Source organism: Balaenoptera musculus, chromosome 5 (genome assembly GCF_009873245.2).
Source record: "Balaenoptera musculus isolate JJ_BM4_2016_0621 chromosome 5, mBalMus1.pri.v3, whole genome shotgun sequence".
NCBI classification, from domain to species: domain Eukaryota; kingdom Metazoa; phylum Chordata; class Mammalia; order Artiodactyla; family Balaenopteridae; genus Balaenoptera; species Balaenoptera musculus.
Genome location: NC_045789.1, coordinates 75,016,916 through 75,044,350, shown reverse-complemented (window position 1 = coordinate 75,044,350; position 27,435 = coordinate 75,016,916). Strand labels below are relative to the sequence as shown.

Sequence of the window (27,435 nt, the reverse complement as noted above, 5' to 3'; positions counted from 1 at the left end):
ATGAAGGCAGGGGCTTGGTCTGCAGCCTCCTCCGCCCCTAAGCACAGAATCTGATCGCTGTGAGGGTTAAATGAGTTCATACACATCAAGCAGGCTTTGAGCAGTATTTGGTGCCTGGTAAAAGCTATACTCATCATCATTATTGGGACTGATTGTAGTTTTTACTGCTGGCTTTTAAGAAAGTTTTTCTTAAAACTGCACTGCTCACCAAGAAAGGAAAAATCTGCAACTTTTTACAGTGTCTGAGATGAATGCAGTAAACTCATAAAGTGGGAAAACCTGCAAAGACCTGAATTAAAAGCACAGCTGTTGGGCTTCCCTGGTGGCGCGGTGGTTGGGAATCTGCCTGCTAATGCAGGGGACGCAGGTTCGAGCCCTGGTCTGGGAGGATTCCACGTGCCGCGGAGCGGCTGGGCCCGTGAGCCACAAGTACTGAGCCTGCGCGTCTGGAGCCTGTGCTCCGCAACAAGAGAGGCCGCGATAGTGAGAGGCCCGCGCACCGCGATGAGGAGTGGCCCCCGCTTGCCACAGCTGGAGAAAGACCTCGCACGGAGAGGAAGACCCAACACAGCCATAAATAAATAAATAAATAAATAATTAAAAAAAAAAAAAAAAAGCACAGCTGTTGACTGAGCACCCCTTAAGGGAGCACTCAGCAGGTCCTCGCTCTTGAAGCTGACTCCTAGAAGTCTACACGGTACACACACGGGAAGAGCCTTTGCCCACTGCACAGAGACCCAGAGCACAAGGGATCTGGGGACCCCGGAACCCGACCACCTCATTTCACAAATGAGTAGACCCAAGTCCCGAGAGCACTGCACAGAGTTGCCGCTAACAAATGAGTGTCTGTCTTGTGCGGAGTGGAGTGGGCAGGGAAGTCTGTCCCCAAAGGGTTCCCTTAGTCACCGCCATTTACTGAGATGGTACCTGACCAACTGGAATCACTGTGCAATGCAAAGATGAAGTGAGTATGAACACTCGCTATTCCAAGACATTTAAGGCAATTCAAGAAGAAAGAAGTATTTTAAGTAGTTGTTTTAAAGACTTTGCTTTAAATTAGCTATATTGAGTTTGTAGGGTAGGAATGCATGTTCACAGAGCTGAGATATTAAAAAAAGAGGACATTTCCAGCAATAGACTAAAGGCTAAAAACCTACTCCCAGAGATGACAAGGTATCTGAAGAATAGACATATCCAGGACTCCATCTGAAGACAGATTGACCAAAGAAGCTCCTTGTGGCCCCTCCTCACAAGCAGGTAACACACCTGTGTCTCAAGTACACTCAGGTTTTATCCTGTGTGTGTGTGGACACAAGGAAAGAAGGAGCCTTAAGGAACCTTGTAGCTCCAGAAAGCGGAAAATTCTAAGAATTCCCTGGTGATCACACAAAATAACCATGGAGAAGGAAGGACCCAGAGAATGCTGCAAGGCAATGGATTCCCAAAATTCCAAGGGAAGTGACTGCAGATTGGATGCTGTCACAAAGCCTCAAGATGGAAGTAAGCAGTTAGCGGAGGCGAGCCTTGCTGGAGACTTACAGACGGGGGCAGAGAGGAGTTCCTGGAAGGAAGGGGCAGAGGGCAGAGGGCAGAGGGAGGGAGAGAGAACTTTGCATTATTCAGGGTACATAGCCTCGGGGCCAGGGCACCTCGGGTCACGGCAGCTCCTGCTGTTGCCTGAGGCTCATTACTGCTGCCTGTGGGACAACTGCAGCCCTGCCCCCTGAATGGACCTGGGGTGGAGGTCCAGTGATTTGGGCCAGAGGCTGCTGGTCCAAATTCAAGGAGAAGCCTCATTCCCAAATTCATGTCCCCTTTTCTTGGACTCTTACTGTAGATACTCAGTAGCTCACCTCTTAATGCTCTACTATTCTTTGAATTAATGCCACCTCTCCCATTAGCCTCTGAGCCTTGTTTTCAGAGCTGAACTCAAAGCTTTGCTTGTCCCCTTTGCTTGACTGATGAGGCCCATCAGGGGAAGTGACTCATCCAGGGTCTCCTGGCCTGTGAGCGGCCGGTACAGGTGAGCAGTGGGGTGTCCTGATTCTCAACACCGTACCCCTCTCCCAGGAGCCACTTGAGGTCAGGGAGCCCTTGTGTGTGTTTTTCTTCTCCCACAATGCCCAGGTAAGTGCCACACACACCAGCAGCACTTAATATCTGTTGATTCATTTTTTTCTTCCAAGGGGAAGATGCAGGGTATCCTGAGAAAAATCACCAAAACTAATCAAAGTGCTATGAGTCCTGTGAATTATAAAGAAAGGTAGAGGGAGTCTGGATTAATTTTCTCAGAGAAGAATGAGAAGCGTTATCGTGAAGCAGTTGAAAAAGTGTGGGGAAAATGCACTCCAAAGTCATCCTTCTACCTAGGGCGTCGAGCAAGGGGTAGGGGCTCTGGAAAGACAAGGAGAATCTGGAAAGCAGTAATGATGAACTTCTTAAGGAAAAGAGATACTAAAACAAGAAACCCTCTACCAAGGGGGCTGTGGACTCTTCACTCCTGGGGCAAAGCTTTAAAAGTAGGATGTTAAGTTAACTGTCCCCACTGATGCTCCTGTTTCAACAGAGATGACCAGACCAGAGACACGAGATTTATTCTGCACGTAGGTTACGATTCTGCATGTAAAAGACAACCTCCGTGAAACTTATTTCATGACAGTACATGAGAACCTCAACCATCCCATTTTTCAAACTGCTTTGGGAAGAGTCTTTACATCTTGAAGGAGAAGACGGTAGTTCCACTTAAGCACATAAAAGAGGACACAAAATAAAATGTATTTTCTGTCTTGAGAATATCTTCACTTATTAACAATGTGGAGTGCCCCAGGGCTGGCAACACCGCATTACCTTAACTCCACACAGCTTGCTCTGTGGGAACAGGGACCAGCCTCACCTAGTACACACATCACAACCCCGCCAGTACACACATCACAACCCCGCCAGTACACAGTTAGCTCCGGCACGCGCTCGCCTCTGCGGACTTGAATCTTTCATAGAGACAGGTCCGCAAAGAACGTTAGAGGAATGGGGAGGTTCCGTATGTAACGTGATGCCAAAATACGCTGTGGGCCACTGGTGACTTTCTCAGCTTCCTGGGTCAATTTCCACCCCCCCCCCCCACCATGTTAACTTCTAATAAGTTAAAAAAAAGATTTTTGGGAAAATGTTTTACAAATGCTACATTATTTATCAACACCCATCTCGTGGACAGCATGAGTACTTTAATGCTGTTAATGGCAGCAGGCCAGATTCTGCTGCGGTCCCCCACTTTTCTGCAGTCTTTGTAATCTCTGAAGTCACTGTAAATGCTGGGGAGAAGTAGCAACTAAGGAAGGAACAATCTAGAGTTTCCTGTAAAAGGGGGGCAACCTCGATGTCAATAATATGTACATAGAACTTTGGAGTAACTTTTCTTTTTTTTAAAAGCTAGTATAAAGCTCCTGGTGGCTGAAGCCCAAAGCTTTTCAACCAGAACTCTAGAGGCTGAGACCAGCCTGGGCTTCTACCCGGCACTAGGGCACTAGGAAGGGAAGGCTTGCGTTACTGAACTCAAGTGCTTCACTGCTATTCCAGCTGAACCACCGAGCAATTCTGAATTGATGAAGGCTTTACATAAATGCACCCTAACATACAGAAAAAGGGGAGAGCAATATGCTCTACGTAAAGTGAGAAATCATACACACACACACACAAGCACGCACAAACTGCAACGAGTCAAAAACCTGTTTCAAGGTTTGTTTTGTCTATGAGATGAGGCACGAAACACTCAATCCCACTGACACAAAGGAAATTCTTTATTCCTATCATCACTGCCTCCGTTCCAAAAATTAGATTAAAACTCCTCATATAACTTATATAAGCTGGTACTATCTGCATTTTCATTAATAACCAGTGTGTTACGAGACATTTCCTATTTTAATTTTTTTCTAAGGTCTGGAAAAAAGAAAGTAATGCTGCTTCACTTAAGCTATGACACATTGTAATACTGTGATCGCCAAAATGATTCCCAAACTAAATGGATTAGAGAGAGAGGGAGGGTGGCCTTAAAGATGGCATACTTGGGACGGGGCTCAGTCCCACACAGCCTCCAGCTGACGGGACCTACACGGCAGCAAAAACAGGTAAATCACCACGACTGACGGGGCTGCTGGGAACCATTACATCCGAATTTTTAAAGAAACTTTTGGAAGACCAAAACCATACATCATGTTTATTTAGCTAGTGCTGTACAGCAAAACATTGCTATTGTATAACATCTTACTTGGTCTTCACAGTAATACTATGAGTTTCCCAGACTATGCATTAGTACCATCCCATTTTACAGATTAGAAAAGTGATGTTCAGAGAGGTTAACAAAGTCACACAGCTCATCTCCGACAGCACTGGGCCCAGAACCCAAGGATTCCAGCTCCTACTTCATACCCTTTCCCCTTGGAACATGGCCCTGCATTAGGGACAAAGACTCTAGCTGTTTTTTCCTCTTTTGTCATTCACCGGGAGTCAAGTGCTTGGGTAATCCACTAAAAGACACACACATACACACAAAAGCAAAGCACACACATAAAAACATATTTTATTTTTCCTCTCAATGTTTAACACAGTTGCGTATCTTCAGGTGAGCTTGTGCTCATGGTATAGAACTCCCACATAACAATCACACAGGGAATCAGAGAACCAAACCAAAGGCATGCTTGCAAGACCATGGGAAGGCCCACCTACACAAGAGGAAGGACAGCCCAGAGATTAAAAGCTTGGTCTCTGAAGCCAGACTGCCTGGGTTCACATCTCAGCTCTGCCATTTATCAGCTCTGAAACCGTGGGCAGGTCACGTAAGATTCTGTGCCTCAGCTTCAACTAAAAATAGGAGAAATCAAAGAACATAGCTCCTGGGGTTTGTGGGAAAGCAGGACAGTGGAAGTCACATGGGAGCGTTTGCTATTGCCTTTTACAGAGGTGCTAGATGAGCCTGAAAGACAGAAACTGAGCTTACCGGTAACGGCCCCAAACCACCTTGGTATATATGTGCCCCAAAACATACTAAATGCTCAATGAACATCAGCAATCATCACCGTATTTTATTATCAGAACACGGCTTTAGAGTCTGCTTCACTCAGGCTCAAATTTCAGTTCATCCATACAATTGATTTGTGATTTTAAGAAAGTGACTTGGGTTCTCTGAATCTCAATTTCCTCATCTGTAAAGTGGGAATAACAACATCACCCGCCCCCCTGCAGGGTTGTTCTGAGAATCAGATGGCCCGCTGCAAGTAAAGCACCCAGTAGGGTGCCCAGCACATGGTTGGAATCAAAGCAACGTTAGTTTCCTTCTCTGCCCAACCCTCTACTGTTGCCAAATGATGAAGGTCTACGTTGGATACCCATTCATTTTATTGTTTCTAGATCTCAACCAAAACGGGCAGACATGTATTAGAATATCTGAAGAAGGAGAGAAGAACTTCATATAGTATTTTATTTGCTAAGTGACACTGGCCTATAGCATTAGGTGAAGAGGGAAAACTGACATTTTCTATAAAATAGGTTGCTATAGATCTCATCTGAACTCACAGCTCTGAAAAAAAATCACGGCTCTCAGGAGAAGGGCTTTTTGAGAAATCATATATTCTTGTTTCTAGGGTCCATGTGTCATTTACATGGGCCAACGTTCCACCTTCAGTAGAGACAGGGGTCACTTGCTGGTCAAACCTACCACTGGAAATGTGGCTGGAGCAGAAAAGTGGGCGCTGGGTGGGGACCTGTGTCCCCTTCCTGAGCAGCAGGTCTGCTGAGAGAACGAGAGACTGTAAGGGAATCCAAAGGGCCACATTTCTGCTCTGTGCCCACAGGAGGTGAACTGCAGTGTTGTCCGGCTGGAGATGTGGGTTAAGAATGTGCTGGTTCATCAGCTAAGCACAGTCTTAATGAAGTGATTTTTAGTTTGAGGATCTTTTAAGGTCAATTGAGTTATTTCTAAATTAATTTTTAAAAACTGAGATATAATTGAAATATAACATTTGTGTAAGTTTAAGGTGTACAACGTGCTAGTTTGATACATTTATATATTTCAGTAAGACCACCACCATGGCATTCGTTAACACCTCTATCATGTCTCATTTTTATCATTTCTTTTCTGTGGTGGGAACAATCAAGATCTAGTCTCTTAGCAACTTTGAAGTTTCCAATACAGTATTGTTGACTATAATCACTACACTGTGCATTGAATCCCCAGGACTTATTTATCTACTAGTTGTACGTGTGTACCCTTAAACAACATCTCCGCAGTTCCCCTGTTCCCGGCCCCTGGTAACCTTCTACTCTGTTTCTAAGAGTTCGGCTTCTTTAGATTCCACATATAAGAGACATCATACAGTATTTGTCTTTCTCTGTCTGACTTATCTCACTTAGTATAACACCCTCAAGGTCTATTCGTGTCCAAAGCTTGTCACAAATGGCAAGCTTTCTTTCTTGTGGCTGAATAATATTCCACTGCACATACACACTACATCTCCTTTATCCATCCATCTGCTAATGAACACTTAGGTTGTCAATTTAAATTATTTATGGATTATGCTCAGTGAACGGATCTCAAACGTCTCCTTCAACAGGAAGCAACTGAAATTCCACATACAGATGCAAACTGTCTCTTTCTCAAGTCCAGTAACACTGTAACTGCCATTCTTAAATGGGATTACCATTTTCTCTGCTGTATTACTTTCTTCTGCTCCTCTCCTGGGTCTGATTGATTATCTCACCTTGCATGCCATTGTTGTTGAATAAATATATGTAGAATGAGTGGATGGATGGCTTGGTTACAGACAACTGTTGAGAGCTGTCACACTTCATGTCAATTTAGAGACTGAAAATATGCAAACCTGACTATTAAAATCATTTCCTTAGAAGCACCAGAGCCTGGAACAGACGAGGAACTCAGGCTCTGATCGTTGTGGCTTCACACTTCAATGAGATTTTAAATAGGAGGCACAGGGGTGAGGGGACAGCGTGGCCTCGCGAAAATGGCTCAGTGTCTGAATTATTCCAATAGTCCTGTAGGAGGAGCCATCATTTCTCTATCAATGTCATTAACTGCAAATAAATAAGAAACGTTCACAGTACAACCTCAGTACTGGCACCGGCATTACGTTCTCAGGCAACAGCCCCGAGAAGAGGACGCCTGGTACGTGTTGTCAAGTTTCTGGGCAGCCTCGGAATGCCAGCCTCGGGACCCCCCAGGGCTCGACCAACTGGCTCTTCCTAGAGGACCCAGCCCTGCTCGATGAAGGTACCACTGCTGCTGCTTCTACCTGAGGCTGCTCAGCTCTGAGAACACCCACGGCCCAGGATTCTCTGCCGGGATCTCACGGGGTCAGGTCGACACATCTGCTGCCCCTGCGCTCTCAGGATGCCCACCTCCACTACCACTGCTGCTGGGGGCCGCCCATCACCTCACCTGTTTCCTGCTTCCTTCCTTCAAGGGAAGAAGGAAGTCTGCCTCTCCTTCATTAGCCATCCAGGCATCTGCCCACCACAGGGAGCAGCTGCCAGCAGTTGGATAACAATGCAGCTCGTTTCAACAGTGCCTTTCAAAACCCGGGGGCTCGCATGGCTGCCAATTCCGCAACTGCTCATTCAGGCAAGCGTAGTGACCAGAAGTTAATAAGGGAAAGGGAGCCGTGGCTCTGCCAGAAACACGGCATTATGCGTGGTCATGTTGGCAAATAAACAGAGGAAAACAGTTTTAGAAACACAAAAGCTGGCCTCTGGGCCCGGAGACAAAATGAGGTATCGAAGGCCAATGGCTCAGTGTCCAAGAGGCAGTGAGTGTCGCCCTGCTCGGTGGAAAAGCACGCTGGACCAGGCTCAGGAGCCTGGCTCGAGTCTTGCTCTTCCCAGACCAGCTATACACTCTCGGGCAGGTAACTCTGCCGCTCTGTGCTCCTTCCACCTCTCCTGAGGCTTGAATGAGATGGTCCTTATTTTCTCTTTGTGAATGTCAACCTGAAAGCCGTTCGTGAGAGGATGAAATCTCATTCTGCCAGGACTTGGTATGTTCGTCATTGGCTCTGTGCCTCGGTTTCTTGATTCAACTGTGTTGACAGTTATGCCCCTCGCTAAGGGCGTTTTCGCTGAATAACTAAAATGCGAGAATAACATCTGTCACAGACTGTATGTCCCAAAGATGGCAGGAATAAAGCACCCTCTCCCCCGCTATCCTACATGCTCTCTGCAGTATGACCTTGACACTCTCCCTCAAGAGGGAGAGTCCGTGTCTCCACCCTTGGGTCTGGGCTGCGACTGCTCTGATCAACAGAACAGGGTGGAAGTGATGGGGTGCCATCTCCTGAAACAGCCTTGTCTCACCTGGTGGCTTCAGGAAGCTTCCTGCTTCTTGGAAGCCAGACACCATGTGAGAAGTACACCTGCCTACCCAGAGACCACCACTGTGAGAACTCCAAGCCACATGGAGAGGCCCTGGAGGATGAGATGCCACATGAAGAGAGGCAGTGGCCAAGGAACACTGAGCCACCAGGCACGTGAGTGAAGAAGCCGTCTTGGAAGTGGATTCTCCAGCCCCACCTGCCCCCAGATGCCCCCATGTGGATCAGAGAGGAACTGTGCCACTGAGCCCTTCCCAAATTCCTGAACCCACAAAATTTATTTCAGGAGCAAAATAAATGGTTGTTTTAAGCTACCAAGTTTGGGCATAGTTTGTAACATGTGTACACATTAACAGATGACAGAAACAATGTTATCTGCAGTATTGGACAAATATGGGTGGGCCTCATCTTAATAGATCTGTTCCTAAAAGCATTTGCTGAAAATGAACACAAAATTACATGTAAAATTATTTTTTAATCTTGAGCACTTACATTTACATTTTGAGAGAAAATCACTAAATCCGGTTGCAATGCAAGTACACGCATTAGTTTAGGCATCATCTCCTTCTGGAAAACAATATGCCACCCCTTACTCCCAGCCAGGATAGATGTCCCCAGCTCAGCACCCATGACATGATAGCTCAGCACTTAGCACAATGCATTGAATTTCCCTGTTTGTTGTCTGCCCCGTGAAGGCAGGGGACATATCCGTTCCTCCTTGTAAGAGAAGAGTCATAACGTCTAATGCACAAAGTATGATAGAGATGGTTCTAAGCACTTGACATAGATCTTATGTTTATATCAATTCACTTAATGTTTACTAATAGCCTTGTGGGGTAGGTACTATTATTATGCCCACTCTCTAGATGAGGAAACTGAGGTACAGAGAGGCTAAGTAACTTGCCCAAGGTCACCCAGCTAAGTAAGTAGCAGAGGCTGGCTTTGAACCAAGGCAGTCGGGGCCCAGAGTCCATGCTCTTAGCCACTGTAACACACAGCTTTTCTTTAACATTAAGCATTCAATAAATGTTTTTGACTCAATTAATGAATCAACAACAGAAATCAAACCCAAACTTCTCATACAGATCAGGATTTCTGAAAGAAAAAAACCCGTGCCACATGAACAAAAATCAATTCTAAGAACTACATGCAAACATAAAAATCCCATACAAATGCTAAGTAATGATAACGAATTTGCTACATAGACCAGAAATAAATCTGAATGAGAAAAGATACTCCCTACCCCTTCCTGTTTATCTATTAGTGCTAATCTAGTCAGTAGCCACTAATATGATTACTTCAGGAAAATCTATGCGAATAGGAACCAAGGGAGGGCACAGATAAATAAAGCTTACAGATGAATATTAGAATCTCATGTTCATTCGCCGTTCACTTCAGGACGTTCCTCTATCAAACCTACTGACCAACTGATGTGTATCACCTCTTTCTCTTTTCTCTCCATCTGGGGCAGGTTATAACAAAAGAGGACAGAGACAAGCAAAGCTTTCACGAAAACCAGTGCCTGGGAAAGACATGCCCGAGCAGCTGGGAACTGGCTGCAAGTGGCCGTGACAGAACTGGGAGGTACTGTGTAGGAAGACTGTAGAGGATGCACAGAAATGACACCTTATTTATCTGATTTCAAACTCTTTACTGTTGCTGCTTGACGTGTTGTGTACAGACTGGCAGCATAAGCAGCACCCGAGAGCTTGGCAGAATTGCAGTACCTTGTCCGGCCCCAGAACAACTGAACCTGAATCTGTCAATATGGGCAGGCAAGTTTGAAGGCACTGCCAAGGACTGGACCATCTGGGAGCCGCTGGAAAGGAAGGGGAAGTCTTTCCTCAAGCAATGACTCTCCAGTCCCCCCCCAACCCTGCCTACCTCTGACATCCCTGCTACTTCCACCTCAGACACCCAGGCAGCCAGTGACCATAAAGCTTAGGAAAACGATCCCTGGGAGTGGGTGGGCACAACGCTCCCTTAGACCTTGGAGTCAAATGCAACTAGGTTTGAGTCCCAGCTCCACCAGTTACTGGCTGTGTGATAAAATGAATTATTTAACCTGTTCAAAGCACCAGTTTCTTATCTGTAATATGGGGGCAACAACCACGGTGCCTTGCGTTTGCAGGAAAATTGCACGTAGGTGCCTAGCATAGTCCAGGGCGCAGGCAGAGCGTGTGTTCAGAAAAGGGAGCCAGCTCCCCCTCTCCAGCCCTGGGCTCAAACTACTCTTTCTTTCCTTCTCCAGATCTGGAGATAGACCAGACTGACCTATTTCATCTCCAGACGCCATAGATCAAGACTGCTCACTTCACTTCAGATCTGAAAATTTCTCAGAACCAGAAGTGACTTCTGAGATGATAACACATCATCTTACAGCCAAGGAAGCTGAAACCCAGAGAATTTAATGCTTGGGAAAGAATAATCTTCCTTACCCAGTTCCCTTGTTGTGGATTCCGAAGAACAGTGTTCTGAAAGCAGTTCTAATTACTTCTCCTCACAAATATCCTGAAAATGATTTGTTATACACGCTGACGCCTGGTCAGAGGCCCAGGAGACCCACCTTTGAATGCCATCTCCACCACTAATTGTGGGACCCTAGGAAAGTTATGCACACAAATTTTCTGGGATTCACTTTTTCACCTGTAAAGGAGGACCATTCGATCATCTTCAATGTCACTTCTAGCTTTAAGCAATTCAATGATTTCACATGAAATGCTGATTTCTTTAGGGACGTAATTTTAATACTGTCCACAAGATGGCAGAACACTTCCTTTACAGAAGTCTGAGCATAGCGAACACAAAGGAGAGGAAAGCACTCTAAGGAATTCGTACATATTTTTCAAAGCATTCAGTTTTCTACAATTTAATTATAACTGGCTTTTATTTTAGGGTTAATCATTCTAGTCAAGCATTTGGCCAGCAATAAGCCACATGCCATGAGAAAAGGAACGTTTTAAAGGGCTAAATTAGGGTTCTAAGGTAGTAGGATGAGCCCAGGGGGCAGAGTGCAGAATTGTGGGGATTCAGAAGTGCAAGCTACCTGGCCGCCCAGACATGACTAGAAATTGCCTTCTTGACAAATGAGGCACAAGAGGCAACTATCTACAAAAAGCTTGTACACGCAGACATTTAAAAACATTTCACATGGAGCAGTGACGCAAAATAGACAGAGAGAGAAAAAAAATAATTAGAAAAAATCTTCAAGATTACAATAACAAAGTTTTGAATTTAAAAATGCAGAGGGACTAAACACCACGTACTGTCCTGAGCTAGATCCTGGAACTGAAAAAGGACCTAGAAGAACGACTGGTAAAATCAGAATAAAGTGTTTAGGCAATAGTTTTGTATCCCTCTTCATTTTTTTAGTTTTCACAAGTGTACTATGGTTATGTAAGATAGGACCTTGGGGGAAGTTGGGTGATGGGTATACAGGAACTCTCTGTACTATCTTTGTCACTTTTCTGTAAATCCAAAATTATTCCAAAATAAAATTTTTATTTAAAAAATGCATAGAAAAATAAGGACAGGGCTTCCCTGGTGGCGCAGTGGTTAAGAATCCACCTGCCAATGCAGGGGACACAGGTTTGTGCCCTGGTCCAGGAAGATCCCAGGTGCCATGGAGCAACTAAGCCCACGCGCCACAACTACTGAGCCTGTGCTCTAGAGCCCGCAAGCCACAACTACTGAGCCCACGTGCTACAACTACTGAAGCCCGTGTGCCTAGAGCCCGTGCTCCGCAACAAGAGATGCCACTGCAATGAGAAGCCTGTGCACGGCAACGAAGAGTAGCCCCTGCTCGCCACAACTAGAGAAAGCCCACACGCAGCAACAAAGACCCAATGCAGCCAAAAATAATAAAATAAATTTATTAGAAAAAAAAGAAAAATAAGGGCAAAAGACAGCCAAGAAAGGACAGAAACACGGAGTTTCATAATAAACATAGGGTTTTGTAACTACCAAAACAAATGTCCTATGTTGATGATAATTTAAGAGGGGGGAATTTTAAAGTAGGAGGTAGTAGCTCACATGCAATAAAATAAGGTAAATAAGTAAAAATGACAAAGCCTAAAGAATAATGGGCAGTGGACAAAGGTGTCTTCTAGGGTATTACAGATGGAATTATACGCTGCCGTAGCCTTTTCTGAAAAGCAGTTTTGCAATAAGTGACAGAAGCCATAAGTTGATAGCCTTTGACCCGGTAATACCGGTTTCAGCAACCTGTACCAAAGCAATGATTTAAAAGAAAAAAAGCCACCTATTTTTATGAAGTTGTAACTCTGCCCTGTAGCACTGGAAATTGTTCCTATGGCCACTGGGTGCCTAGACAGATTATGGTGCTATTAATTAAATGGAATATTATAATGGAATTAAGAATGATAAATCTGAGAATTATGGAAAGGAATACGTGAAGTAATTTTTAAAGAGCTCAGTACATGCAATGTAGTATCCTAGATTAGGTCCTAAAAAGGATATTAGTGGAAAAAATGAGAAAATGTGAATGAATAAAGCCTATTTTAGTTAATAATACGGTATCAATATTAATTTCTTAGTTTGGATAATTGTCCGTGATTATGAAGATGTTACTATTAGGGGAACATAGGTGAAGGGTATATGGGAACTCAATATCTTTGTGACTTTTCTATAAATCTATAATTATTTTAAAATAAAAGTTAAAGAGCTCAGAATTATATACAAACTCATGCACATACTGCAATCAACTAAAAATATATTTACTGTATATAAAGTTAGGTAGGCTCATAAAACACTGTCAGAGTTATAAAAATACTTTGCTTTTGCAGGGGTGGGGTGGCATAGGGGGAAGAGTTCATTTATGTTGCTACTTAGATGTTTCACTGAACAACTGATTATCAAGATGCTCTGACTCAGAGTGGCTGGGGAGAATTCTGAAGGATTCATATCCTGATAGTCTAAAAATGACTTTTATTTTTCCAGCATCTAAGTTTCACTGAGGGAGTAAGGAAGACATTTTCTATAATAATCTTTTTAGTAATCATTCCTCGGGGACTATATTTAGAATTCCATCATACATGAAATTAAATATTTTTGTTTCCTAAAGAAAGGATACCCTCTGCTTCTTTGCGGGGCACTCAGTTCCTGAGTCCTTGGAAAACTGAAAGAATGGAAAGGGTTAACTAAAGATACCCTTTAGATATCTTCAGATCTATCGAAAGCTTGAACATCTGGGAACCTAGATCTTGCCACTTCTGCCTGCTTAGGTGCCCCAGGCAGCATTAAACAGGAGAGGAGTGACTAAGGGGGCAGATGGGAGAAGCCAGAGGGTGGTGGCGATGGGGAATACCTCCAAGGTGGCCTCATCAAAGTCAGCTCTAAACCAATGGACTTGTTCCAAATTTGTAAAAAATAATTTCGTTTAGTGCTGTTAGAAACAGCACTGAAGGATCACCTTAGCCTTCCCTGCAGGGTTTCCCTTGGCCCGCTTCCATCAGGAGGTGGAGAGACTTGCCTCCAGAGAAGCACAGCAAGACTCAATTTCCCCAAAGGGACGCCATCTGTGTGGGGTATCTAAAGTGGGCAGCTTGGCCAATCGCCAGACACACAGATGAGCTCCACTCCAGCCCCCGCTTCCTCCTGTTCTGGCCCAGCGTTTATCATAAGCCTGGTTGAACTTACACCACTAAGGGATGGTCTGAAAAAACCTGCGGCCCATCCATTCCACTTCTAGAGTCTAGGGTTCATCTCTGCCTCAAGTCAGACCGGAAAGCTGGTCCACGCTGTCAAAATCCTCCACCAATTTACTTGAAATGGGTTTGTCCTTTGCTTCCAATGAGCAAAATCCAAATTTCTATGTGTCTTTACATAAACCTGGAGTATTGTTGAGGGCACGGATCACATTAATTGATGGTGGCCCCTAAATGAAGCTCCAGGTGAGACTTTTTTTTGGACAGTCTAGTGAGCATGGGCTCTGGAGCCAAATGGCCTGGATGCAAATCCTGACTCTACTATTGAACTAGCTGTTCAACTTTCTATGCCTCATTTTCCTCATCTGCAATAATGACAGTCAGCCCCTTGAATTTCCGTGAGAATAAAAGAGTCAACAGCAATGAAGTCTTTAGGACTAAGCCGGGCAAAATGTTAGCACTCAATAAATATTCATTATTACAATTATTTTATAACAGAGCACTAGAAAAACCATTATATTCCATAAGGAACTGAGATGCTTTTACCTCATGCACAGTGGGATTCATAGAAAGCAGGGTTCTGACACCCTTTTCCCCTCCCGACAGACTCAGGGTCCTCAAGAGTGACAGTGACTTTCTATAGCACGGGGCACCTTCAGAATCTAGGGTGGGATGGGGGCAGTTAGAAGCACGTGTAGTTGGCAGAGGTTTTTTCAAGATTCTGAGATGCCCTTACAGGAATTCATGCCGTTTACCGTAAGAGTCCTCAGTATAAATAATCACCTGGAGGTACAAAAATGGACCCAAAGGTCCATTTTCTTAACTATGCCAAGTCCTATGCTCTGAAAAAAAAGTCCTATGCTTTTTCCTTCTCCCCAGTCTGATCTGTCCTAACTCCATCTACTGTCCCAGTACAGACAGATGCACTGATTCTTCCCTTATGTTTTCTGTGGCTTGTAAGTGCTTTCTAAGTCTCCTCAGATCTTTTATAGAACAAAGAAGGATATAAAATAAATAATACAATACACATGCTTTTTTGTTTAGAACTAAGTACAACTTTAGTTACTTCTAAGAAAGCTCAGCCTCCTTATTAACATAAACAAATTCCTAATAGGTGCTAGAATAGACACGTTGGGAACAGAACAGTGGTAGATCAAGAATTCAGTAAGCAATACAACTGAGAGGGAAAAAGAGAAAGCACCCTTTTAGGTAACAGCTCAATTACCTCCTATTCCTGCCACCCATTCAATCTCCGTTCCATGCATCATCCTTCCGGCCCACTCTTGTCAATTTCACACTCAGCCTTACAGACATCACTGGTCCAGCCCTTCCGGGTGGAGAAAAATATTGCTGCTGCTCACCCTTCCTCCTCCAGTCTTTGCTGATAGCCCTTATAAAACACTTGGTAGCAAAGCAAATTATTCACAGCCTGCCTTCCTGTTTTACTGCGTCCCTTCCCTTCCTTGCCGTAAGATTTATCTTTAAAGGCCAGGGTGTCAGCGGCCAACCAAGAACTTGTTCAGAACACCGCTGGCTCTGGAGCAGCCTTAACCTGATCAGGCTGTGCTTAGAATGAAGCTGAGCAAACTAGGAGCAACGGAGGAGCCCTGGGATTCTTACAGAACCAATGGCAATGTGGCAGCTTCTGGCCAGGGAGCCAAGGTTTTGAACCTGCACGGTGTTCCCCACTTAACTACTGCTACAGGAACCTATCTGCTGTTTTATTCACAGACACAGATCTACTTTGGGATTCAGAAAAATATCTAGGTCCAGCTACATAATTTGCAAATGAAAATGAAATATGTAAAATGAAAACACATGGCCCCATGTTCAAAAAGCAGGGGGGAGAAAGCTGTAAAAAGTATTAAGACATGAAGCTTTATCCTTTCTTCTGCATTCTCTCTCTCAACTCCTAACGGGGTTTTTTGCTTGTTATTTAACGTCACGCTCTCTCGGGCATGGGGATACTTACAGGGTGAGTGCAGACCATCACAGGCTGCCCACCCCTACAGACCATCAGCTGCTTGGCCGATGCACCACGTCCTGGCCAGGGGTGGGGAAACTGAGCCAAGAATCCCCCTTTCCCGTGGACTCACCACCCCAGCCCACAGCAAATGGGTGACCCTCTGTTTGCAACACCTGTGCCGGGACACGCTAAGTACGTGGACAGGGAGTGGGCGGGGGCTCACTGAGTCACCTGCCAAACACACTGCTGTGCTGTCCGCCTGAGCTGGGCAGGACACTACTTTGTTCCCTCCTGGGACACCATGGAGTTTGTGTACCTGGCATCAACTCTCCCCAGGCTCACACCTAGCCCCCTACAGGGATGGAAGGCAACAGTAATTGCTGGGTGGGGGCAGGGATGGGGAGGGTGTCAGGGCCTGAGGTGCCAAGGAGCAGGGGAACGGGCAGCTGAGAAACACTGGGGAGGTAGGGAGGTGGCAGGACTGTGCATAAGCCAAGGCTCCAACCCCCCGGAGCACACTCCGTTGCCCCACTGCACTTCATCTACAGAGCACAGGGTCAAAGATAAAAGTATGAAGAACATCAAGAGAGCAACTGCACAGAAAAACACGGGGCCCTGATTCTCAGCGCAGGGCCCTGTGCAACTGTACTGGTCACATACCCATCAGCTGGCCCTGCCGGTTCCCCACCAGAAGTCCAGAGTGAAAGTTCACTCTCACTTTCCACCATGAAACAGGCCTGTGTTTAGGACGGGGACGAGGAGGAGCTTTCGCTTTGCACAGGTGTGAGGCTGCCCTGGAGGAGGTGGGCGTGAGGGGTCTGTGGCACCTGTTCAACCGCCCCTCCCGTGGCACTGCAAGGCACAGCCTGGCTTATCTTCAAAGGCTTCTGAAGCCCACCTGTTCGAACGATAATTTTAACTTATTGCGACGCACAAAGAACTGATGTAGTGAGATACAAGCAGAGTCGTGATGATTACAGAAATCCTCCCCAAACCTAACTTGGACGAGGGATTTACTTTAGTTGTTGGGGAGATTAGGAAAGAGAGAGGACTGAGGAATAATTCCTTACTAAGTGGCTCTGGGTTGATGGTTTGTAAAAAACTGGGCCATTGGGCTTCCCTGGTGGCGCAGTGGTTGAGAATCTGCCTGCCAGTGCGGGGGACACGGGTTCGGGCCCTGGTCTGGGAAGATCCCACATGCCGCGGAGCAACTGGGCCCGTGAGCCACAACTACTGAGCCTGCGCGTCTGGAGCCTGTGCTCTGCAACAAGAGAGGCCGCAACAGCGAGAGGCCCGCGCACCGCGATGAAGAGTGGCCCCCGCTCGCCGCAACTAGAGAAAGCCCTCGCACAGAAACGAAGACCCGACACAGCCAAAAAATAAAAAATAAAAACAAAAAAAAACTGGGCCATTATCCAAAGTCATTATTTTGATGCAAGGATATTAACCTGGTCGCTGAAAGCACTTTCTTACAAACCTTAGCTTCTGGGTCACTGTTGATACTACAAGAATCATCGTCATCAGCATGTGGGGCATTTCTAGAAAGAAAAACAGAGAATCGGGCTGAGAATTCTACTGCAATCTCTAGCTGCACAGAGCCACACGTTACGGCAGGTGCCCTGAACGCCCTACCTGAGCTTCAAGGACGCATAGCGCAGTGTTGCTCCTTCAAACTCTTTTAAACTGGGGTCCGGGTTGACTGTGGCTGCGTGCAAATCCTGGAGGAAAAGAGATCCCTGTTAATGTAGAAAGGGGGAATGACCCATTACATGGCCTCAAATATCAAAGGGGAGAGAAGTCCTCCCGGCACGAGGCAGAGAGTGTACGTGAGCTTAGGCGGAAAAAAGGCATGCATGGGCTGCTAATGCCGGTTTGGTGCCAAGTGCCGCTTCTCACAAGACAACAGGAACCTGGGGCAATCAGCCTCAAGTCATTCACAATGGGAGACATCAAAAAAGGCGACACGTGTGAGTCCCACAGCCCTAGCCAGAAGCCCCCTCACTCCGTCCCTGCAGAATGCATGATATTCACAAAGAAGATGCAGCCACAGCCATGCAAAAAGGACAAAATATTAAATGAGCTAAAATCTGACAATATACTTGCCTTCCAAATGTCACTATTAATCTTTCCCCCATTCAGAACAGCAAAATCACTCCATGGCTGTTTCTAGACATATAATTATTCACAGGGAAAAAGCACATTGATTTTAAAAAAAGAAAGAAAGAAAGAAAGAAAATAATAAAGGATAGAAAAGGAAAGGGAAAAAAAAAAGAAAACACACACACACACACACACACAAGACACTGTTGTTAGCATTGATATTCACAGGATGGGTTAGGGAACAAATTCACTCTAACGGCAGCATGTGAGCTCGCTCTCCCTTGATCTAGATCAACACCTGAGGCCTAGGGCAGGAGGAAAGAGAGGGCGCTTTAATTACTTACCAAAACAAACGTCTGAATGTTATTACCAGACAGTGAAGTTATCGATACTTTCTAAATGTGGTCTTAAAAGCACACACTATGCATCAAAGTATTAAATGCCCAGCGTACCTAATTTCACAGGCAGCTTTTTCTCTCCTATTAACCAAATAGAACTGTTTTCTTGAAGTGGAGGTGGAATTAGGGATGATGTCTGTCAATGTGCTAGATGGAAATGGGAGTGTCCATGGCGAAGGGCATAAAAAAGCTGGGGGCCAAATTATTTTCACTTAAAAGAAAAAAATGGCAATGATGGAGGGCAAAGAACCCAGCCTGACCTCATCTTGCTGAGATTTAATCTAATAAAAAATAGCTCTAGACAATCTAATGTAAATTCCTCTTGTTCATAAAAAACTCTACTTCCTTGCCACCCAAGCCTCTTCACAAATTAATATTCGATCACGAAATGCTTTTCTAAACATAGTTACAGAACAAAGTGCAAAGCCTTGCCTCGCTGGGCAACCTCTGACTATAGACCTTCAAATCTAAACAACTCCTTCCTTTATTCACCTCGGACAACAATGGAAACATTTTTTTTCTTTCTACTATATTGACTGAATATTCAAATATTTTTCACGTGACATTTGGGGAAATAAATGATACTAATAAGACACCCAGGCACATCCTTATGAACTTGTTCCACTTGTCAGGAAAATCTCTTTTCTTGAATAATAAATCAATAAGAGAAACTCTTCCACTAAGTAACTTTACAACTAAAGTTCTTTGAAAATGAGACGGTAGTACTGACCCATAACTTCTGCACACAACACAATTTTTAAAGCCACTTGAAGCAAGAAGCAGTGAAGATCAAATGTCCCAGGTGTTGAAAAATGCATTTATTTGGCTCTGAAGGCCTCTCTGAAGGCATGGCCATTGCAAATTTGGATCCATTATCACTTCTACACAGTTGGTGTCATTGTTGCTTTCTTTGCTGGACCAGGCACCCAACCTGCAGTTTTTCAAACTAAAACAGAACTTGGACCACTGTGTTTATTTATTTTTTTAAAATAATCTCTTTTACTGAGCACAGAGCAGGAATGCTGTCCAGCCCCTCACCTCTTTCCTCACTCCGTCCCCAAAAGCAGTGTTCAGTTTTTACTGAGGAGAAAATATTACAGGAAAATCTTAACCTGTCAGCTGTGGCGACCTATGAACCCCCTGAAATGGATGTGGGGTTTTGTGCAAGTGCATTTTATCCCCAACTTTTCTGTTTTCAGAAGGGCCAGTGACCGAAAAATGTTTAGAGTTACCATCATAGGGGGATTAATAAACACTCACGATAAGGACTTGAAATATCAAGTACAAAATAAAATTTTAAGCTAAAATTTCTTTTTAAAAAAGAAAACAAGCCTATTTGGTCCCAAATTGTCATCATCATTTACACGTGAGCATTATTTGGTTTTCATTTAGGTTGAACTTTGAAAATGTAATCAGATGGTGAATTAGGAAGATTCAAGATAATTGTGCTCTTGTGAAGACATTTTTAAAAAGGCATGTGTGTCTGACAAAGGGAATCTGATATCAGAAATTGTACCCAAAAGACACTGTGTTAGGACTACAAAGAGTGAAAGAAGAGCATTTTTTAAAACAAGTATTCAGAAAAGGCTTTGGCATTTTATCAAACACTTCTCTATACGTGTGTGTTTAAATTTTTTTATGTATTTACTCTTTGGATGTAGGAGTCCCTGTAAAGTAAAAGTTGATTATAGTTCTAAGACTGCATGAATCTAGCCCTCATGCTACGGAGACATGAGTCAGCTGGCAAACTTCCAACAATCACCTTTTACAGATTTAAATAAACAAAGGCCCTATACAGTGATTTTGCAAAACCTTAAAATAACATAAGTATTCCTAAAGAAACCCTTTAGCACAAAACTCAAGCAAATAAAAATGGAAACTAACATTATATGCTATGAACAGGCCAAAGACCTTTTTTTCCTTCCGATGTTTAAAATTTTCATTGACATCGAAGATGAGAAACTTTCTCCTCCATTTAAGTGACTTTTTATTTTTTAAGTCAAGGGCAATGAAGGACAAAAACAATTTGTCCTAAATGTTAAGAACGATATATTCTATTCATCTATTTTTTTTTTTAATTAAGAAGAGAGAATACAACATTTTAGCTAATAATTTAAAGAAAAAAGACACCAACACAGATGCTTGGGTTGTACAGAAAGTCTGCAGTTTGGGTGATGGGAGTGAGAGATGAAAGAAGAGACAAAGAGAAAGACAATCAAAGAGGAAAAGGCAGGCGAGCAACATGCCCCAGGGAAGACAGACACAGAGAGGTAAAGGATAGCAGAGGAAGAACTGGGACCATCTTCCATGGCTAACAACCTCCAATCGGTCATCTCTCAGGCAATGCAGCTAAAGCCTTGCACAGCTGAGAGATGGTAGTGTCAGAGTTATGGCTGGGGACATACCCTCCTGGTGCTTGTCTTGACCTTGGCCAGCCTGCAGCACCCCTTATCCTGATTATGGTGATGACACTCAGGTTCTCGAGAGCCCCGGAGCCCTAGCTCCTCAGAGACAGTGGGGACTGACCCAGTGCCTGGAGCACGGCACCTGCCATGACCCTTCATGACCTTTCAGCGTGGCACCCTCATGACCTACTAAGGGAATCAATCTGACTGTATAACCTTGACTACTGAGAGTTTTCTTCTTCCATATTTTTCTTCTGGGATCTTAGAAGACTTCCCACCAGAGTGTGGACAGAGTGAGGTCAAGAACATGAGCCTTTAGCCCACGGGCTGGCTTATCCCGTGTAAGTGTAGCAGTGTCCTTATCTCTACTAAGGCATTTGTAAGAATAAAAAGTTTGAGAGCCTAGGGACTACAAAGGGTTATGAATTACGCTTCGTAATCCTCTTTCGTCAAGCCTTGAGCCTTGGTATGTGTAGCCTTGATGATAAATGGCAGAGTACCTGGAATTCTGGAATTCCAAGGAATAGGCCAGTCAATGTTAATGAGCACTGAATCCATATATGTGTGTATATTTTTTCCTTCTTTTAAAACTGCTTTCCGTGTTTTGCTGGATGCAACACTATCAAAAGAACAGTTATGGTTTATCATGCAAATAAAATCCAGAGAAGTTAAAAAAAAGAATCTAACTAGAAGACAAACTGACAAATGCTTGTGCAATTAAATTAGTCTCTGTGAACAGCAGCACTATTTAGAAACTAGAGGAGAATCAGGAGACCTGGGTCTCTAGTGCTGGCTCTGCCGCTACAGCAAGTCAACTAAGAGCTCCCTCCACTACAAAGTCGGTTTATTCCTTCATTCAGCAAACATTTTTTTTTTTCATTCAGCAAACATTTAATGAACATTGCCACGTACCAGGCACTGTGCCAGGTGCCGAGGACACAAGATGAGGGGGGCAGGTCCCAACCCCCCCCCCCAACCCCGCAAAAGGGAGGCGGACATGCCTCAAGTAAGAATACTACAAAGAGACACAATGTAATAAAGGTTAAAGGGCTTTCAAAGCAGACGGGTGAGAACAATCCTTCCCAGGAGATGCTAGCAGGAAGCCAAAGAATTGAAGGGGAAGTGACATATAAATAAAAACAGGGAGACTAGATTCGCTAGAAGACCAGCTCTTGTACTCACTCAGAATTTCCTGGAACGCTTATGATAAAGGCAGATTCTCAGGCCCTACCCTTAGAGAGTCTAGCTCAGTGGCCTGGGGTAAAAATAAGGAAACTTAGCATGTTCTACAAGCCCCAGAGGACATGCTGGCCGTCGTCCTTGGCTCACAGGCTGAGAAATACTGCCGTAGCATTCACTAGGCCCTTCTCAAAGGTTCTTGCCAGCTCTAAAATGTCATGATTACTTGATCAGGTCAAGAAGTTCAGTAAAATGATGACAGAGTGGCCCCTTTATGTTGTTGTCTTATTTCAAAATGTATGTGAAAATCCGTAGGTTCTAATGCAATACGTGGGTTTTGCCCCTCCTGGGGAGTTAGCTGCTCAGGCCCCTCCCAGACTCCAGAGGCAATGCAGCAAGAACAGAGTGAATTGTGATCAAGAAGAGATCACGGGTCCTGAGAAACAATTCGACCTTCCCTTGCTTCAGACCCACTTGCTCCTCCATACTCTCATCCTTAAAGAACTTGGAAACACCTGCTGGAAAGATTCTAAGTAAGACTTGCTTATGGGCCAACAGTTATTCATTACAATATTTTGCGTAGCTCCCTCTTCTCTCTAAAGTTCAACATCTAAGTAACTTGGAACAAACTGATGGGCTGGGGGGAGATCATCTTTGGGCCAAATTTCAGCAGCAAATGCTTCCCGGCCAGTTTATAAACTTTCAAAAATACTGCTGGCGTATGCAGAGGGAACATTATGCGCTGCGCCTAACACTTCCCTGGTGAACTTTGGAATGTGAAATGTAAAATTTTCAAACTGTAAGGAAGCCTTCCATCCTAAACTTTTGTGAAGCTGAGTCAACAGATTTGGCACTTACTTTTTTTTTAAGCCAGCTCAGGAAAAATCTGTATAAAATATGCGTTTCTAACGCGACATATTACAAGCTTCTTCTCGCCCTTAACATTTTGCTTTCTCTCATGTTTCCAAATTAGTCAAAATAGATTCTATTTAGGGACCAAAGAAATGGCATCAAAGATATAATCATTGGGGCTTCCTTGGTGGCGCAGTGGTTGAGAGTCTGCCTGCCAATGCAGGGGACACGGGTTCGAGCCCTGGTCTGGGAAGATCCCACATGCCGCGGAGCAACTAGGCCCGTGAGCCACAACTACTGAGCCTGCACGTCTGGAGCCTGTGCTCTGCAACAAGAGAGGCCTCAATGGTGAGAGGCCCGCACACTGTGATGAGGAGTGGCCCCCACTTGCCGCAGCTAGAGAAAGCCCTCGCACAGAAACGAAGACCCAACACAGCCATAAATAAATAAAAAATTAAAAAAAAAAAAAAAAAGATATAATCATTTCTCTTCAACTGTTATTAGCACCTGAGACAATGTTATCAAGAGAAGTCATTTTCTAGAAGGTGCTGCATATGTCACCGCCCTCCCCTGGAGTGAGATGAAGCCACTCAAGGCTCTCCAAGCCCCGATACACACATAGTGAAACCTGGGGCAGGGGCCAGCAGACCTCCATTCAGGCTCGACTCCACTAGGTATTAGGTGTGTGATCCTGGGCAAGCTCCCTCACCTCTCTGTGTGCGTTGTCAAATGTAAAAAGGTAATGACAACTGTCGTACAGATGCATAGGGTTTTATGAGGAGTAAGGAGACAAGGCATGAAGCTGGCGCCCTAAACACTCGATTACCCTTAGTGCTTCTACTTTAATATCCGTGTCAGCACCTGCCGGACCTGGGAACGTAGCAGTCTGTGTCTTCCCCCACCTCTCCCCTTCCTCTCCTCTCTACCTATCTGCTCATCCCTTTGCCCCTAGGATTTTAATGTATTGCCTTTTAAATCTGCTTGGTTCTTTGACTTAGTGGATGGCCTGATGTCCAGGGGAAAAAATGTACATTGAAGCAAACAACCAAAATGTTGATCCAAAGAACATCTATCCCATTGGTCTATTTAAAGTGCTGGGGGACTTCCCTGGTGGCGCAGCGGTTAAGAATCCGCCTGCCAGTGCAGGGGACACGGGTTCGATCCCTGGTCCGGGAAGATCCCACATGCCACAGAGCAACTAAGCCCGTGCGCCACAACTACTGGGCCTGCGCTCAAGAGCCCGCGAGTCACAACTACTGAAGCCCGCGTGCCACAACTACTGAAGCCTGTGCGCCCAGAGCCCTTGTTCCTCAACAAGAGAAGCCACCACAATGGGACGCCTGGGCAACGCCACGAAGAGTAGCCCCCGCTCGCTGCAACTAGAGAAAAGCCCGCGCGGCAATGAAGACCCAACGCACCCAAAAATAAATAAATAGAATTAATAAAAAAAAATAAAGAGCTGGGAATGAGCCTCTCTCTGAAACTTCAAAAAACTACACATCTGTCAACACGTTTCTTGGAGGGATAAGGCTTTGTCCAACACGACGGCAACAGAAGAGAGGAACGGAACCATCCTGCCACCCTGACACCACTTGCCTACCGGTTACTCAACTCGCGGAGCCTCGGTTACCTCTTCTCTTAAGTGGGAAACATAATAGCTGTCATCTCTGCCGCGTGAAGAGTCCTGAAGGGGACAAGTGAAGTGACGTTTATGAAAATACCCTGAAAGCCACAAAAAGTCATGAAGAGCAGCCGGGAGGCTGACCCGTGGGGATGTGATGGAAACACTGAACTCCAGGAGAGCAAGTGAGGCAGGCGGCCACAGGACACACAGTCTGAGCCTGGGAAGGGGGGCTAGGCAGTGAGCGGGAGGGGGTGGAAGCAGGCACGGCCGGGGCAGAGCAGGCAACAGTGGGCATCGGAAGGCGGCTCCGGGATGAGAAGAGGACTCTGCTTCCCAGTAATTATCCCCAGGGCCAGCAGCCCACCTGTGCCGCGTTCTTCCTGAGACTTTTCGCAGAAAACATGAAAGTGGAAGTCTACCATGTTAATCAAAGAAGTAAAAATCCGAGCCACATAAACCTCGGGATGCCCTCCTTGGGCTTCACCCCACCCATGCCTCGGCCTCAGGAGGTGGGCTTTGAGACGAACTTCATTTCTTCCACCTACGGAGGAGAAGAGATTCACTGAACAGAAACAGTATCTCCAAGTTAGTCTGAGTTCCTCACCTCTGGACCAAGAGAAAGCAGGTAGGCTGAGATCTCGGAGCCAGGGAAGCCAAGTGAGAAGAACTCTGACCTGGAATTCAAGGAGGATTCGGGAACCCTGCGTTCTAGAGCCAGTGTGGCTGCTGGTCACTGGCCTCTCTGTGCCTCGGTTTCCCTGTCTGTAACGGAGAGACACTGGTGCCAATGCCCCCTTCCCAACCGGGCATTCTCTGGTTGCAGGGCACTCCCTGGGGGTGAAGATGGTAAAGGGTTACAATAAGGGGGATGGAGCCCTGGAATGGAGAAAGATTCTAACAGAGACGCCAAGAGCCAAGCAGTACAGGTGAAGAAGGAAGAGGAACTCTGTGCCTCAGTGAGAGCCCAGGGACGTCCTGGCCCGCTCAGCCCCTGGGAGGCCACTCTGCGGTCCAGGGAGAAATGCCAAGAGGTAACTGGGCCGGAATGGAAGAGGGCTCCACTTCATGCTGAGCTCCACGAGCAGCAGGTTGTGTTGGGTCATCTTTACCCCCCAGCACACCTCACATAAGGCGAATAAATCGACTGACTGGGATGTGCCCTGAGAGTAGGAATATTATGCTGATAAAAAGTTATCAAAATCACCCAGTGATAAGCAACAAAATCCTAAGTGGAACTGAAGCACATATCTGATCATCAGGGCCAAGTACCAACAAACCAAGGCCCTGGTCTATCAACGGGGCCTATAGCTCGCCTCAACCCGTCCCTTGAAAGATGGAGAATTTGAGGCCCAGGTGGGGTGAGATGCCGAAGCCCAGTAACGGCAGGAATGTGGCTGGAATGCAGGTCTTCCTGCCTCCCAGAGAAGAGCAAGTAAATAATGGAAGATGTTTACTTTTAAAGACAGGAAGGGAAGGGTGATAATAGCGGCAAATATGTAGAGAAACTTTGGGGTAAGAGATGCAGTTCAAATTCCTTCCATGTCCTCAAAGTAAAAGAAAATGAGTTGTTTAAAGAGAAGAAGACTGTGATCAAAAAAAGGCAGAAGTGCTCGTGTGTTAGGAAAGAAACTTCTTTTCTCCAGGAAAGCCATTACTTAACTCTGACCTTTTTCCACTGTAATTCTCTTCAATATTTAGTTATCAGGATTCACAAAGGTTCACTGCAGGGATCTTTGTATTAATAAATACCATGATGGAATTTTTTAATGCCTCAATTCTTTGTTTAAACATCAGATTTCATCCTCAGGGACAGAACAAATTTATACTGCTAATTATTTCTAAAACAATGTCACTTCTGCTAAATAAGCAGATCCTCTTTTTTTTTTTTTTTTAATTAGAAATTAAGCATTTAAGGGCTCTCAAGGGTTATTCCTGCAGACATTCTCTCCATGCAGTCAAATGAGCCCACGGATATTAATAAGATATGCAGTAATTATAACACATCTGGCCAAGAGACATTCTTCTGTGTGTAAATATTTTATGGAACCAGCACCATGCAACAGCACCTACAGAGTAAATTACTGCCTCAGTGAGCCCCAGGGAATCTTAACCACTTCTCATTAATCAGCCCCTCTTACTTTCTGTACCTGAAATGGTGTTTCAAGAGACCAAAAGCCATTAAAACAATGAAAACATCCCTGAAAGATGGTATTAACACTATTCACTAAGAGGAAGCATTTCGGTTTCAAATGCAACATGCATGAAAATCAAAAGCTTACCTTGATGACCTGTTGGGGCAGAAGCAATGAGTCTAAAGAGAAATCACAAGTTACATCCACTCTACTAAGCCATCAGAAAGACACTCCATTTTACCTCGTTCTCTGGGGTGGGAGATGGCGTTACAGAACTAAGGGACCCTTTCCTAGAACCCTGAAGATCTGCTGGGATGGAGACAGGGCGTTCCCACTGAGTCGTCCCTGTTGGTATGTGCCAATAATAGGTCCCAGCGATGTCACTGATTCTTTTCCAACCAGGTGGCAAATCCGGATCAGTCTGAAAGGAGTGATCGGTCCATATATCTGCTGGAAAATGGAAAAAAAAGAGAGAGTTTTATTAAAAGAGGAAACGATTACATTCTTCCAATTTTACTACCAACAGTCAGGAGAATTCCACAGGCAGATGTGTCCATAGCCCAAATGAGAACTAAAGCCATCCTATGGACACGAAGTATGGAAAGAGGGGGAATACGGAAAGAAACATGGAAAGAACTGGAAGGTTGACACTTGAGAACATGGATATAAAGGACCCATTATCAAGTCATCTTACAGCTCCAAGGACCCTATGAACGAACAGGCTAAAGCTCCATTAGTCAG

At 45.0% G+C, this 27,435-nt stretch overlaps 1 protein-coding gene across 18 annotated transcripts in view; it reads right to left on the bottom strand.

Annotated features, from left to right (window-relative positions):
- The window catches only part of APBB2 (amyloid beta precursor protein binding family B member 2), a 363,766-nt gene that overhangs the window by 92,174 nt on the left and 244,157 nt on the right, over positions 1-27,435 (bottom strand). For 12 of the 18 annotated variants that reach the window (XM_036852187.1, XM_036852200.1, XM_036852201.1 and 9 more), the window contains 4 exons: positions 26,936-27,144; positions 18,108-18,170; positions 17,637-17,722; positions 17,482-17,542 (listed from right to left, as the gene is read on the bottom strand). In XM_036852187.1, the coding sequence (XP_036708082.1) occupies positions 17,482-17,542; positions 17,637-17,722; positions 18,108-18,170; positions 26,936-27,144 (419 nt within the window). The remainder of the gene's footprint in view (positions 1-17,481; positions 17,543-17,636; positions 17,723-18,107; positions 18,171-26,935; positions 27,145-27,435) is intronic. The other 6 variants (XM_036852198.1, XM_036852202.1, XM_036852203.1 and 3 more) reach the window with 3 other exon arrangements.